General features: G+C 39.4%; 1 protein-coding gene across 2 annotated transcripts in view; it reads left to right on the top strand.

Moving 5' to 3' along the window:
• The window catches only part of KDM4C (lysine demethylase 4C), a 228,741-nt gene that overhangs the window by 17,139 nt on the left and 195,350 nt on the right, over nt 1-16,252 (top strand). Inside the window, exons 2-5 of one of the 2 annotated variants that reach the window (XM_070742570.1) lie at nt 4,300-4,344; nt 6,250-6,414; nt 11,211-11,386; nt 14,519-14,633. In XM_070742570.1, coding sequence (XP_070598671.1) covers nt 6,271-6,414; nt 11,211-11,386; nt 14,519-14,633 — 435 coding nt within the window. In that variant the 5' untranslated portion in view covers nt 4,300-4,344; nt 6,250-6,270. The remainder of the gene's footprint in view (nt 1-4,299; nt 4,345-6,249; nt 6,415-11,210; nt 11,387-14,518; nt 14,634-16,252) is intronic. The other variant, XM_070742571.1, reaches the window with a different exon arrangement.

The raw sequence follows: 16,252 nt of genomic DNA, 5'->3' as shown, positions 1-16,252 counted from the left end.
AAGACATATGTCTTACTTTCGGGGTACGGCTTATATTAGCCGACCCCCCTGAAACCCCCAATATGTCTTACAATCGGGGGTGTCTTACTATCGGGGAAACAGGGTAGGTCTGCCCATATTCTATACTAGTTGAAATAGAAATTGCTATCTTAAAAGACAGCCTTTTGTAAAACACATTGCTGTTATATCACCTGGAACTGACCAAAACATGGATAATCTAGAAAAAGGCTCTTTGTATAATTGATTCCATGCTATTGGTTACAGAAGGACAGAAAGGAGAACTGCATCTACTGGTAAATGATTGGATGGTTTGGAAAAGACTGATATGCTTCCAATGAAGATGCAGCAAAATAATCTCCTTTTTAAACTGTTGTTGTTGTTATTATTATTATTATTATTATTATTTATTAGATTTGTATGCTGCCCCTCTCCGTAGTCTCGGGGCGGCTCACAACAATAACAAGAACAATGTAAGAACAAATCTAATAATTTAAAAAACGCTAAAAACCCCATTATTAAAAGCAAACATACACACAAACATACCATGTATAAACTGTATAGGCCCGGGGGAGATGTCTCAGTTCCCCCATGCCTGATGGCAGAGATGGGTCTTAAGAACTTTACGAAAGGCAAGGAGGGTGGGGGCAGTTCTAATCTCCGGGGGGAGCTGGTTCCAGAGGGTCGGGGCCGCCACAGAGAAGGCTCTTCTCCTGGGTCCCGCCAAACGACATTGTTTAGTCGACGGGACCCGGAGAAGGCCAACTCTGTGGGACCTAACGGGTTCCTGAAGTTACAACGTAATGATTTTTGTGAAAGGCTTGTAACATTCAGGATTCTTTTCTCCATGCATGATTTTTATTGCATTTAAAAAACAAGTCTTAGTAAAACTTTTAAACCAAAAGTGATGTTCTGGTTTGTTAGTAATCCTAACACCAGTTTAATTTATCTTGCAATAATGCTAAATCCCTGTATGATATTGCTTAGCGCTCATACTGAGATGATATGGAACTCTGTGGCATTTCTCAAAATATAAGGAGATGAATAGTCCTACTGCAGCTGTTTCTAGAGCAATTCTGGAGCTCTTTCATACACCCTTAGTTATGAGGGGAGAACAATGGGAGGACATTGCTTTAGCAGCTGCCTCATTGCCATGCTTCAACTATGGGACTGCCCTCAGTTAAGAGCAGGGAATCATCTGCTGCTGTTATTGGGTATGATAGTAGTAATTCCAGAAAGTTTGGAGATTTATTTATTTATTTTATTTATTAGATTTGTATGCCGCCCCTCTCCAAAGACTCGGGGCGGCTAACAACAATAAAGAAAACAATGTAACAAATCTAATATTAAAAAATAATCTAAAAAAACCCAATTTAAGAGACCAATCATACAAACAAGCATACCATGTATAAATTCTATAAGCCTAGGGGGAAGGGAAAAAAATTCAATTCCCCCATGCCTGACGACAGAGGTGGGTTTTAAGGAGCTTGCGAAAGGCAAGGAGGGCGGGGGCAACTCTGATATCTGGGGGGAGCTGGTTCCAGAGGGTCGGGGCCGCCACAGAGAAGGCTCTTCTCCTGCGTCCCGCCAAATGAAGATGAGGGGCAGAATCACCATGGTGTTAGATGGTGAAGGATCTGCACTGGCGTGTGGGACATTGAAGAGAAAGCAGAGAGAGGGGAGAATCCTCTGACAGTAAGCATAGAGCAAAGGGTAGATGGAGGCTGTGGAAGTCAGTATTGATAAGGAAGAAACATTGCTCTTCTTTCATAGCCAGAGGAGAAATGGCCAAGGAGCTACATGAGGCCAGATGAGAGGAGCAGTCTAGCAGTAAGCAGGTTGGAGCCATCATCTTCCCCAAGCCTCTTGTTCACGTGAATCAAAATCTTGACACAGAGGAAGGTTTCCACAGCAAAATATTTGGAGTAACCTTGGCGTAAAGTGGAGGTTCTGGCGTGAAAATATGTAAATAGGCTATCTCTAAGACAGGGCACAGGGACTATGTAAATGAACTGCCAGGAATAGAAACACCCTTCATCCCCAACCCTCAGGTTTTATCCAGAAGAATAAACTATATAATATTATCATTTATTGTTATATTGCATTGTATTTATCAATGTTGGGATGCTCTCTATTGCTTAGAGTTCTAGCTGATTGAAACCACAAATAAATGAAATGTATATCAGAAGCCATCAAAAGAAATTGAGAATGAGCAGAGAGTTCAGGTTTTCCTGTCACCTGTCATTTTGTGGACAAATAGTTTTGAAACTAGATTGCTGCTTCTATGCTTGAGTTAATTTGTGCTGCATCAAACTACTTAATATGGAGCTTGAGAGTATCTGGGGCCTGTTAGGTCTTGTTTGAAAGAGTCTGTGGGAGAATCACCATAAGTGTCAGGTCTATAGGAACCGAATCTACTAGGATTAAATGAGACATATATCTTTTGAGTTTTTGATAGTAATATTTTAAATAGATTTTTCTTTTCTTTTTGTTTGATAACTTTTTAAAGTTAAATAAATGTGCTTAGAAAATAGGAATGTGCTAACAAATAATTTTGCTTGGCTTAAACGGAGATATAAATATATGAGATATCTATAATAAACCTACCTATCCTTATTATTTTTTTCAGTTCCTATAGCCTATAGTTTTATTAAAAACAGCTTTGGCATTTAACTACATGGTTTTTTGGTCATTGCTATGATAGAATTTGAGGAAATAAAAATTAAGTAACTTTTGCTGCTTACTGCATTTTTCAGACTATAAAATGCAAATAAGTATATATATATATATGTTTTTGTAGATTTTCACGGGTACAGGTATGACGGTCTTGGTATATTCGGGTTTCTTCCTGTAGGATTTAGAAATTTCTGGCGACGTTTTGACGAGGTCCCACTCGTCATCTTCAGGCTGGTGCTTCTGTCCTTGTTCTAGGGCGAACCTAGAACAAGGACAGAAGCACCAGCCTGAAGATGATGAGCGGGACCTCGTCGAAACGTCGCCAGAAATGTCTAAATCCTACACGGGAAGAAACCTGAATATACTAAGTCCGTCATACCTGTACCCGTGAAAATCTATGAAAACATATATATATATACTTATTTCAAAGAGGTAAGTAAGAAAAAAAAGTTTTTGTCCTCCCAGCCTCCCTCTGTGTGCCCTGTTTGTTGAAAAATGGCCTTGTTTTTTGCTCAGTTTTAGCAAAATGGGGTGGGCAGAGTTTCTGGGAAGCCTGCAGAGAGCTCCTGGGAGCTGGGGGAAGGCAAAACACCCCCATTTTTGCAAAAAAAATCAGCCTGTTTTTTGCCTGGTTTTTTTTTGTTGCAAAAATGGGCAGAGGATCTGGGAAGCCTGTAGAAAGCTCCTGGGAGCTGGGGAAAGGCAAAAATGCCACTGTTTTTGCAAAAAGGGACCCATTTTTCCCCATTTTTTAAAAGCAAAAATGGCTGTGTTGTTTTCTTTCCTCCAAGCCCCAGAAGCTCTCTGCTGGCTTCCCAGACCCTCTGCCTACCCCATTTTTCTCAAAAATGGGATGCGGGGGCGGGGCTTCAGGATGCCAAAAAATATTATTCTGTATATAAGATGCACCTAGAGTGCATCTTATATTCTGAAAAATATGGTATGTATAAAATGCTAATATTTTAATCAAGTGTATTAATCAATGTCAAGGTTGACTCAGCCTTCCATCTTTCCAAGGTGGGTAAAATGGGCACCCAGATTGTTGGGGGCAATATGCTGATTTTGTAAACCGCTTAGAGATGGCTGTAAAAGCATTATGAAGCTGTAAATAAGTCTAAATGCTATTGCTAAATCTGATAGATATTGGAATAATTTCATAAATTTGTTGGGCATCAATTATAGGTAGTCCTTATCTTACAACCAGAGTTTCCATTGCTAAGGAAGGCAGTTAAGTGAGTCATGCCTGATTTTGTAATCTTTTTTTGTCATAGCTGCTGAACAAATCATTGCCGTTGATAAGTAAATCACACAGCCAAGGAAGCAAATCAGCTAGTAAGATTGCAAATGATGATAATGTGACTCTAGCTGCAACTGTTGTAGATACATTTTTCAGTGCTGTTGTAATATCAAACAGTCACTAAACCAGTGGTTGTAAGTTGAGGACTAACTGTACATTATTTGTTACAAATCAGAGTTAATGACTTTGACATTACAAAATCTCTGATGTAATTTCAGTTGTCTTTTACTTGTTTCTGTTAGCTGGCTTTGCTGAGTGCTTGTTTCACCTGTACAATAATATAAATGTTTTATTTCTCTTTTTTCTTTCATCTCTTCCCTAATCCATAGGCAGAAGAAAACTGAGTTGAAATAGAAGAAAGTACAAATTGGCAGGTAAAAACTATAACTTCTCTACCATGTTCCTCACCAGATATATAGATTTTTAAAATAATTTGACTTAACCACATGAATAACCATATTTTTCAGAGAGTATAAGATCCACAGCTCCCAAAAGGGGGTGAAAATGTGGGTGCATCTTATACCACAAATGTAGCAGCACCCACCCGCCGGCCCCTATCCTTTGGCCTCTGCCTCCCAGCAATTTGCCTCCTTGCAGCAAAAAGCAAAGAACCTGTTTCAGGTTCAGCTTCAGCACAGCTTGATTAGCCCAAGCAGCTGATTGCCGATTGGATCGCCTCCGACCATCCGCTGTTTCAGGCTGCAGGGATTGCCATTGCCTATTGCAGCCTCCACGTGCCCTATTTTCAGCCTCGGTTTCCTGTTTTTGGCGTCTATGTGTCCTTTTCTGCCTGTTCTGATCCTGCATGGGATGTGTGGAGGTAGCAATAGGCTGTGGCAGTGATAGTGAACCTTTTTGTCCCTAAAGTGCCGAAAGAGCATGTGGTGCGATATCATACATGAGCGAGTGCCCACACCCATGATTCAATGCTTGGGGACACTGAAAACAGCTCCCCCCCCCCGGAGGCTCTCTGGAGGCCGGAAATGGCCTGTTTCCCAACTTCTGTCTTTGGAGAGGGGCGGCATACAAATCTAATAAATAATAATAATAATAATAATAATAATAATAATAATAATAATAATTATTATTATTATTCTGGTGATCGCAGTAGGCTCATGTTTCGCCCTCTAAATGCTTCCCTGGAGCCAGGGGAGGATAAAAATGCTGTCTCTCATCCCCCTGGAGGCTTTCTGAAAGCCTAAAACACCCTCCAGAGCCTCTGTACGAGCCAAAACTCAGCTGGCCAGCATGTACACGCACATTGGAGCAGATCTTAGGGCAACAGCTCGCGTGCCAGCAGATATGGCTCCACATGCCACCTCTGCACCCATGCTATAGGTTTGCCATCACTGGGCTATGGCAATCCCTGCAGCTTGAAACAGCTGATTATTGAGAGGCCGATCCAACCGATAATCACTGCTTGTGCTAATGAGGTTATACTGAAACTGAAACAGGCTGTTTGATGCAAAGAGGCAAATTGCTGGGAAGCAGAGGCAGATTTTCCCCTCTTGTTTTCCTCCCCGGGAAAACTAAATGCGTCTTTGGAGGGCCACCCTTTGAAAAATGTGGTATATAAAATTTATTTTGCATTTGCCTTTTTACTTCATGGGTCTATTAAACCTTTCAAAAATATGGCAAAACTGGCATTTTATTTGCGGAAAGCTTTTTAAATATTCTATAGAATACATTCAGTTAGGTTCAAAGGCAGATTCTGTAGCTTCAATGGCCATTGTGGAAGAATTTTCAGAAATTATTTTTTTCACATCATCTGCCAACCTCCAAGCTTAAAAATTATCTTTTAGCTATTACAGAGAACAGAAAACTGGTGCATGGTTCAGTTAAATAGCCCCATTTGAAATGTAAAATTCTACATAAAAGATTGCATTAATCTGGAGGTGATCTAACATTCTTCTTTAGTTCTGACTTACTGAATCTCTGTATTTATGTCCCAAACTGATTACTGCACACAAAGGAATTAAGTACCAAGGCCCACAGAAATGACCTGAGAATTCTGGGAAACTTATTTAGAATCCTAGATAAATATAATTGCAGGTAGAATAGAATTATACATACATTTTTAGACCTTCTGTCCAGTTACTACTATTTTCTTTCAGTTTGTTTTGGTTTTAATGGCCTCTTCATATTATCTTGAAGGTACAGTATAAAATCATTGTAAAAATCGATCTTTTAAGATGTAAGTTTAAATTTAGACAGAATCCTTTTATAATATGTTTTGTTCAAATAGAGCTCATAACAATCAATATGTATTTCCGTATCAGCAGGTCTAACATTGAGCAGCCATGGCTGCTCAATCATTGGACTCCCCTCCAAATCCAAGCTGTAAAATTATGACATTTCAACCGACAATGGATGAATTCAAGGATTTTAACAAATACTTGGCATATATGGAATCAAAAGGTGCTCACCGTGCTGGTTTAGCAAAGGTACTTGAAAAATATATATATTCTAGATGGAGGAACAATGAATGTTACATTACAGGTAGTCCTGGACTTGCAGCAATTTGTTTAGTCACCACTTGAAATTACAACGGCACTGGAAAAAGTGACTTATGACTGTTCTTTACACGTATGGCCATTGCAGCATCCCCACGGTCGTGTGATCAAAATTTGGATGCTTGGCATTTGACCTGTCACAGTGGTTAGAATGCAGTATTGCAGGTTAACTCTGCCTACTGCCAAGAGTTCAATCCTGACCAGCTCAAGGTTGACTCGGTCTTCCAATATGCTGACTCTATAAACTGTTTAGAGTGCTGTAAAGCACTATGAAGCAGTATATAAGTCTAAATGCTATTGCTTTAGCTGTTCCTATTGCTCTGATGGTTGCAATGTCCTGGGGTCACCTTTTGCTACCTTCTGACAAATAAAGTCACTGAGGAAGCCAAATTCACTTAACCACTATGTTACTAACTTAACAACTGCAGCAATTCACTTAACAACTGTGGCAAGAAAAGTTATAAAATGGATCAAAACATGCTTAACAATTGTCTTGTTTAGCAACAGAAATTTTGGGCTCAATTGTTGTAAATCGAGGACTGTTTGTATTGACATCTTAAAAGCTTCTACTAAATGTTTATATAATATTATACTTACTTTGCAGTATGATTTTAGTACAATAACCGGTAGCCAAAATATACTGTGGAAATACTCATAGGTTTTGCTGAATTGTAATCCAAAATCACAAGAAAGAAGTGCATCTGATAGCTTTTTCTAGAAGCTGAATACAGATATATAAGAATGAGCAGAACACTCAGATAGTTCTCTTGGGATCAACCAGAAAGTTCTTAGTACTATTTTCTGTTATTTCTTGGAATAGTATGAATAGAATCATTACAAAGTGGAGACTTCCCCAACTTTTCCAAATTCTCCAGCAAGATACAGTGAGATTCAAAAGTGTCAAAAAATTACATTATCCCATTTCTCTCCAAATATATATAATCTATCTGAGTAACCATTATATTATTATTATTATTATTATTATTATTATTATTATTATTATTATTATTTATTAGATTTGTATGCCGCCCCTCTCCGTAGACTCGGGGCGGCTCACAACACAATAAAACAGTTCATAACAAATCTAATAATTTACAATTTAAAATATTTAAAAAACCCCATTATTAAGCAGACATACATACAAACATACCATACATAAATGGAATAGACCCTGGGGAGATATTTCAGTTCCCCCATGCCTGACGACAAAGGTGGGTTTTGAGGAGTTTACGAAAGGCAAGGAGGGTAGGGGCAGTTCTAATCTCGGGGGGGAGCTGGTTCCAGAGAGTCAGGGCCGCCACAGAGAAGGCTCTTCCCCTGGGGCCCACCAAACGACATTGTTTAGTTGACGGGACCCGGAGAAGGCCCACTCTGTGGGACCTAATCGGTCGCTGGGATTCATGCAGCAGAAGGCGGTCTCGGAGATATTCTTCATGTCCTATATTAATCTAAATCCAGACTGGAAAGGAACAAGCCAAGCCATTTCATATAAATGCTTCTGCAGCTATAGTGCTAGTTCCTTTTTCATTAGCTTGACCAATGAAATATTAGATATGTAAGTGTGCTCAAATTGGTTGGAGGCGGAGCTTATTTCTGAAATCAAGATCTCATCAGTGCCTCATTTAAGAGTTAGGGTTGAGAAATAGCCTGTAAGAAGGAAGTATTATTTGTCTCAACATTTAGGAGATGGAATCTTGCTTGTAACGGCATAAACATATGTAAGAATCTTAATGGCTTCTTCAAGAGAGAGATTGTAAAAATGACTGAAACAAGTATTATTAGATAGTGTAGTGCAGGGATCCCCCAACCTGTGGGCAGTGAAGGGCTACCAAAATTTTTACTACCTCACTGTGGGCGTGGCTTATGCAGGATTCCTGCATTTTCATCTTTCAGTGCAAATTGGGTACTCTGAAGTACAACTCCATTTTAGCTACTCCACTGTGTTCTCCCCCTTCCCCCCCCCCGGTCCAGACAGCAGCCCACCCCTGCCTATGGGCCACGACCCATTATTAGACTGTGGCCTATTTCCAACTGGACTCTGTGAATGGTGGGCAGGCACGTGGGCATGCAGCACACTTGTGTGAGAGATTGGTGCCGGTGCCCTTAGCCCCACTCACATGAACACCTGCTCCTCACACAAACCTATTCCCTCCCCCCCACCCTGCAATGGCTGCCACCAGGAATGCTGGTGTAGTGGACACCTTCACATAGTACTGCTTAAAGTACAGTATTACAAACTCAATATGAATCCAGGTAATTTAAACAATATCCAGACTTTCATAATGGTATGCAAATGGAACCTGACCTTTGTCAGAACTATTAAATGTATCCAAGAACCCTAAAAAGCTCCTTGGGTGAAGTCCATATCTGGCTGTATTCTGTTATTACTGTAGCATAGATCTTATGATGATTCCTCTATTATGCTTGAGTTTCTCCTGGATTTACAGTTTGTTTGTTTGTTTATTTGTTTGTTCATTTGCTTATTTATTTATTAGATTTCTATGCCTCCCTTCTTGAGGCGACTCAGGGCGGTGTACAACATACAATATAAAAATATATAAGAAATCTAATATCTCTAAAATATGAAAATTTACTAAAAACGTTTAAAAGACGCCATGAACACTCGCATCTTCTCTTTTGCTACAATGCCTGAAACTACATAGCATATCATGATGTTATGTGTATTCCAGTTTAACATTTTATTGAGTTATAAAATACTGTAAAATACAATATACAAAAGCAAATAGAAAAGTAGTGGGGAGGAAAAGGGGAAAGAGAAGCGTGGAAGGATAAAAGACCGCCTTCTGCCGCACGAATCCCAGTGACTGGTTAGGTCCCACAGAGTTGTCCTTCTCCGGGTCCCGTCAACTAAACAATGTGGTCTTGTGGAACTCAGGGGAAGAGCCTTCTCTGTGGTGGCCCCGACCCTCTGGAACCAGCTCCCCCCGGAGATTAGAATTGCCCCCACCCTCCTTGTCTTTTGTAAACTTCTTAAAACCCACCTCTGCTGCCAGGCATGGGGGAACTGAGACATCTCCCCAGGCCTATACAGTTTATGCATGGTATGCTTGTGTGTATGTTTTCTTTTAATAAGGGTTTTTTAATGACTTTTAATTATTAGATTTGTGTTGTTATTGTTATGAGCCGCCCCGAGTCTACGGAGAGGGGCGGCATACAAATCTAATGAATTGAATTGAATTGAATTGAAAAGAAAAGAAAAGGAAGCATTAACTTCCGACACTGTCTGTTACAGTAAAATAAGGCATTAACATCGAATCACAACTTTTGGGATGCTATATTCCAAGGTGAGGTAATAGTGCTTAGGAGACACTATAAGAAGCTCTTATGAAATATTGGTGTTTCATGTATCAAGCCTGACAATACATTAAAATAAACATTTCCAAGTAGGGGCAGTCATTTAAGAACACCGCTCAGGTCGTAGTGCCATAGCAAATGGATTTGAAAGGAAGTGGCTATATTTGAACCTTGAGGACAGGCAGATGGACATGTACTTGGCAGCGTGGCGGATGGATGGGGGGCGGCAGGGTGGAGTGGCTCTTACCTTATTTTGCCGGTCGGGGCAACCGGCAACTCTTGTCTCGAATGTCCGCACATGCGTGGAAACACCCCCCCCAAAATTGCGCAAGAGTCTTCGCAAGAGATATGGATTCTGTCCATGCGCAGAAGCCGAATCACACACCGAGCACATGCCTGTGCTCCCGGCAAGTTCCGGTAGGGCTAAAATTGGTAGCCCGCCCCTGCATAACAGCCTCTAGGCCTGTGATGTGAACCTATGGCACATGGGCCACAGGTTGTACATGTGCCATAGCCGGCATGGGAGCTGTTGCCTTAGCTCAGCTCCAGGGCATATATCTGTGCCTGCCAATTGATTTTTGGCTCGCATGGAGGTTTTGGGAAGGCGATTTTGGTAGGAAAGCCTCTGGAGCCTGGGAAGGGCAAAAATGGACCTAATGGGTCTACTGGAAGTCATAAAATGGGGAATGGGATGTGTGTGTCACGCATGCATGCGCACATGAGTGGGGGGGCTTTGAATTATGGGTTGGGCACCCGAGCAAAAAAGGTTCGCTATCACTACTCAAGACAATGTTGGCACTTACCTAGTAAATATCATCAACAAGATTTGTTGTTTGCTGTTTTTTGAATCACCAGATTTAAACCCAAATAAAATCTTACAGTTGGTACATAGACATACCTGTAAACAGGGGGAAGCACGGGGTGTGTGCAGGTGTGGGGAGGGGGATTGGGTGTGGGTACAGGCTATTGCACACACACAAACCCTTTTGGCACGTAAACCAAAAAAGGTTCGTCATCTCTGATCTATAGGGAACTTAATGGAACAGTGCTATTTTTATTCAGCATTATTCTCCTGAATTGACTCCCTGGGAGCCATTTAGATTTACTAACAAGTCTTGCTTATTCTGGCCACTGCTTCAGGGAACAGTTATTTATTTTAAAATTAAATAGAGAAATACAGTCTTAAAAAAGAAATAGTAAGGATCTAAACATTATTTATCTTTAAGACAGTACATACGAAACTCTCCACAAATATTGCTATATAAACAACTTGGTTAATATTATGGAGATATAATCTATGCTTACATGAACACTTTGAGGTGATCTTCCTAGGTTTACTTATACAGATTGTCTCAATGCAACTTTTTCTCTTCGCTGTTTAAAACTAAATTTCAGTTGTTCTAAATTTCTAGGTAATTCCTCCTAAGGAATGGAAGCCAAGAAAAAGTTATGATGATATTGATGATCTGATGATTCCAGCTCCTATTCAACAGATGGTAACTGGACAATCAGGTCTCTTCACTCAATACAACATTCAAAAAAAGCCAATGACTGTGAAAGAATTTAGACAACTTGCTAATAGTGACAAGTAGGTATATTCATTCCATACTTTGTTTCGTAGAGATGCACAATTTAAATTGTATTTAATTAACCACATTTGTTGTTAATTTAAATTCAGTTGATATTTTTCTGGTACCCTGATCTCATTTATTTTATGATGGATAAGTCATCCATAAAGTCAAAATAGGGCACTTACTCGGAAAAAATGTTTGGTCCGGGACTTGTATATCTGTATTTTGGTGCCTTCAGACGTTTTATCCTTGAAATTCAGAATAAATGATTTCTTGTTCTTTATGATTTTTGGTAAGTTTCTTGATTAGGAAAAATAAATGAATAGAGGTTTATTTGCTTAGATATCTAAGCAACTTATTCACAGTAAGAGAACATTTACTAGGAATGACAGTGTGATAAAAGGATGTGAGATGGATTTATTCATTAATCTTATCATCCTGTTTATATTAATAAATAGATTCCCTTGTTAAATTACTTCATTTTTAATTTTTTTTTGCATTTTATTCCTGTGGTTTAAAGCTATTTTCTCAAGACAGTATTGTTGATTTCCAGAATATTAATTTTACAAGATATTTGTTCACAGGGAGGGCATGATGGCTCAGCAGTTAAGACACTGAGCTTGTAGGCTGGAAGTACTCTTTCTGATTTCTCTATATTTTTTCACTTTTATAGTCAGAAATAAACTTCTTTATTTGCGTCCCATTTCACTCAGGCCAGAATCCTAGGGATGTTTTTATTAACCCTAATAAAGTATTAAATGATTATATTGATTTCCTTTTTGGGAGAGTTTGCTGTCAACTTAGCCATACGATTGTGCTCTTCTTTGTTCATTTCTTGGAAGTCTGTTTTCCTTTAAGCAATAAATTGGAAAAGAGAGGCCACTTGCCCATAAGCAAGTGGTCTCTCTTTTCCAATTTATTGTTGAGGAAGGGGCCTTATCTAGAAGCTCTAATCTAAGAGAGACTTTTGCAACCATCGTAGAAAGTTGCTGTACCAGCATTTCAGATGCTCCACTGAGAGTCCATTATTGGTAAAGTTTAGCCTGTAAAGCTCAGCCTATTCCAACAAAAGTATGTGGTTAATCTCTGAATAGTTGGAAAATGAGACTAGACAAGTCACTTTGGATGGCTCTCTGACTTTCTGGATAGTTTGAAATCTTTGCACAAATGTCATCAAAGGAAAACAATAGCACTTGCATCCAATGCTTAACCAATCCAGTAGTAGCACTTGGCTGAATGCTACGGTACCTATATTCAGGCAGAATGGGAGTGGGTTTGACTTCTCTCAAATTTGCCCCTCTCCAGTTTGAGAACCCCTACCAGTTAGAATTTCTTCCAGTTTCTAATGATTCTGATGCTCTAAGTTCTCTAATAAGTTTCCAGGAGAAGTAAAACTACTCCAGTTGCCGGAAATACAGATTAGTTCATTCTTTGAAAATAATTCTTAACCTTATTAGATAATTAAGAGTAAGTATGTTCCTTTATTTAAATAAATTGTGGTAGTGAAATGGGCAGGATTGTGACTAGAAAATAAATTTGGAGGATTTGGCATGATGGCAAATGAACATATTTCCTTGGAGTTTATGTGATTTGATGATTGTAAATCCCCAGTTGCCTACCATGACAATTCTTGTCACAGTACTTTAAAGCTAAAACCAACCTCCTCTTTATTGATGTCCAGTGTACCATATGTTATTTCCAGCAAATTTATTTCAATTGTTATGATAGTCTGAGAACACTTGGAGAAGGTTCTTGCAGCTATAAACCAATTCTTTGTCCTCTTGATCTGTAACTGACAGTATTGATTGGGACTGGGGGTGGGCATTTGTAGCATTGTAGCTTAGAAATGTACCTAGCTGTGATAATAGATATTAACTTACTTCATTCTCCTAAAGTTAGTAATCAACTAAATATTTCTGTATAAGGAAGATGGTGCAGCACACTAAGAGAACTTGGAAAGAGGTGTGAAGAGAGTGGCAGTTGCCAATTAGACAAAGAGAAATGGGGAATTAAAAAGTATTTGCCTGAAAACAATTTTACCAAAGAAACTGAGGTGCCTGTCTATGGGCCAAATGAGATATTTTAAAGCTATCTGTATGCCTTGTAGTAGGCGCTGCTTCCCTTTGTCACGGTTTCAGCTCTCTGTTGATTGTACTTTATGGAAAGCATTCTCGCACTGGAAAGCTCTTCATGATAGTACATGCTGATCTGTGATCTTTTGGCAGCCTAAGGAGAAAATTGTTAGATATCCATTTCCAGTTGTCAGCCAGAACTTGGGGAAACTGAACCAAGTTCACTGGCAGAAAACAATGAATATTTCTCTTCCTCTCAAAGGGATCTAAATAAATTTTGCTGCTGGGAAAAAGATTACTGGAAGAGTAAAAAACTCATGTCCTTCATCCTTCCATCAACTATGATATCCAGGATTCTGGTGCAGCACCTTATATTCCAATTAGTGTCCTTAAGAATGAAAAAGCTATACATCTATGTTGGATTTTCATTTCATTTTTTTCTTTAGCTTATGCAATTTTTGAAAAAGGATTTTGTTGTTAATTTTGTATGCAACAATAATAAAATGCATTTAGAACAAATTGTAAAACATTAAAATAAATAATTGTTATTAGCTGGAAGATAGATCTTCTTCTTGTATAGAATAGAATAGAATTTTTATTGGCCAAGTGTGATTGGACACACAAGGAATTTGTCTTGGTGCATATGCTCTCAGCGTACATAAAATAAAATATACATTTGTCAAGAATCATGTGGTACGACACTTAATGATTGTCATAGGGGTCAAATAAGCAATGAAGAAGCAATATTAATAAAAATCTTAGGATATAAGCAACAAGTTACAGTCATACAGTCAACATGGGAGGAAATGGGTGATAGGAATGATAAGAAAAAAAGTTATTAATAACTGGTATAAAGTTATTAATAACCGGTACAACAAGATTAAAAAATGTTTCAATTTTTCAAGATGATTAATTGGCAGATATATATATGCATGTAGACAATATATATATATGCAGCATTCTTTGTTAAGCCAAAGGTTATTTAAAAGTTAGTTAAGTTATACAACGAGCAAACATTTCTCTATATAAATACTAATTCTTTGAAACCATTGTCTTTTTCATTTTCTCCTTTTACAGATATTGTACTCCAAGACATTTAGATTTTGAAGACTTAGAACGTAAATACTGGAAAAATTTAACTTTTGTGGCACCAATCTATGGAGCAGATATTAATGGAAGCATATATAACAAAGTAGGAACATTATTTGTATCCTCCTAAGCTATGTAGTTATATTATTTTCACTTCAAACAAGAAACATAAATTGAATATAGCTGTGGTCTATTTCTTTTGAGTGCAGGTATATTTTATGAAATGAGCTTACAGCCTTTGGATGTTTTAAATATAAAATAATGCTAAATTTAGCAATAGCTGGCAAAAATTAATAGGGTCAGGCATTATTGTGTTTTCTTTGAAAGGAACAAGCTATATAATAATTTCCTTATGATTTCAAATCTCAATAATCTTCTACATGTTGTATAAGTGGCAGATGTCTCTAAAATATTTTCCTTGTCCCTTTGAGTCAATCATGATTCCTGGTGACTTTATGGACAACTCTCTGCAATTTTGATAGATGGTGTCATTATGGAAAAATGGGTTAAAAGATTGACAGAAGAAAATGAAAAATAAAATAAAATAATGGAAAGCATATGGGGGTTACTAGATTATTAGGAGGTCTTTATGGCTGTCTCATCAGAAATGTGACACTTCCAAGGTAAATGTAGCCACATGGAAACTGAAAAAGAGCAGATTGATGGGGTAAATAGCCAGTTCTATCTCAGAGTAACAAAGTACAGTAGTACCTCAAGATACGAACCCCTCGTCTTACGAACAACTCGTGATATGAACCTGGGGTTCAGAAAAAATTTGCCTCTTCTTACGAACTTTTTTCGAGTTACGAACGCCAAACCCGAACTTCCGGGTTCGGCATTTGGAGGCTCCTGGGAAGCCATGTCTTTAACTTGGCTCTGCTACGTACATTTTCCCTGCAGTTGATCCAAGCACTGCAAGGGAAGGAACGAACTGAAATGCGAGTCAGGAGTCCTGGAAACGTAACAATAAGGGGGCTGGTGGAATAATCATTGGGAATGGGGTGTACTGGAAGTTGGGATACCGGCTCTCCCAGCCTCCTCATTCTCCCCCCCCCCCCCGTTTCTTTAAGGCTTCCCCTCTCGTGTGCAAGGGAAAGCAAGGGGTGGGAAATGCGAGTCAGGAATCCTGGAAACGTATCAATAAGGGGGCTGGTGGAATAATCATTGGGAATGGGGTGTCCTGGAAGTTGGGATACAGGCTCTCCCAGCCTCCTCATTCTGCCCCCCCCCGTTTCTTTAAGGCTTCCCCTCTCGTGTGCAAGGTAAAGCAAGGGGTGGGAAATGCGAGTCAGGAGTCCTGGAAACGTAACAATAAGGGGGCTGGTGGAATAATCATTGGGAATGGGGTGTCCTGGAAGTTGGGATACAGGCTCTCCCAGCCTCCTCATCCCCCCCCCGTTTCTTTAAGTTTTCTTTATTAGATTTGTATGCCGCCCCTCTCCGTAGACTCCTTAAAGAAACGAGGGAGGGGGGAATGAGGAGGCTGGGAGAGCCTATATCCCAACTTCCAGGACACCCGATTCCCAATGATTATTCCACCAGCCCCCTTTTTGTTATGTTTCCAGGACTCCTGACTCGCATTTCCCACCCCTTGCTTTCCCTTGCACACGAGATGAGAAGCCTTAAAGAAACGGGGGGGGGGGGATGAGGAGGCTGGGAGAGCCTGCATCCCAACTTCCAGGACACCCCATTCCCAATGATTATTCCACCAGCCCCCTTTTT

The sequence above is a fragment of the Erythrolamprus reginae genome, chromosome 2 (genome assembly GCF_031021105.1).
Source record: "Erythrolamprus reginae isolate rEryReg1 chromosome 2, rEryReg1.hap1, whole genome shotgun sequence".
NCBI lineage: Eukaryota > Metazoa > Chordata > Lepidosauria > Squamata > Dipsadidae > Erythrolamprus > Erythrolamprus reginae.
The sequence above is the reverse complement of the archived record's forward strand: the minus strand, read 5'-3'. Positions and strand labels throughout refer to the sequence as shown.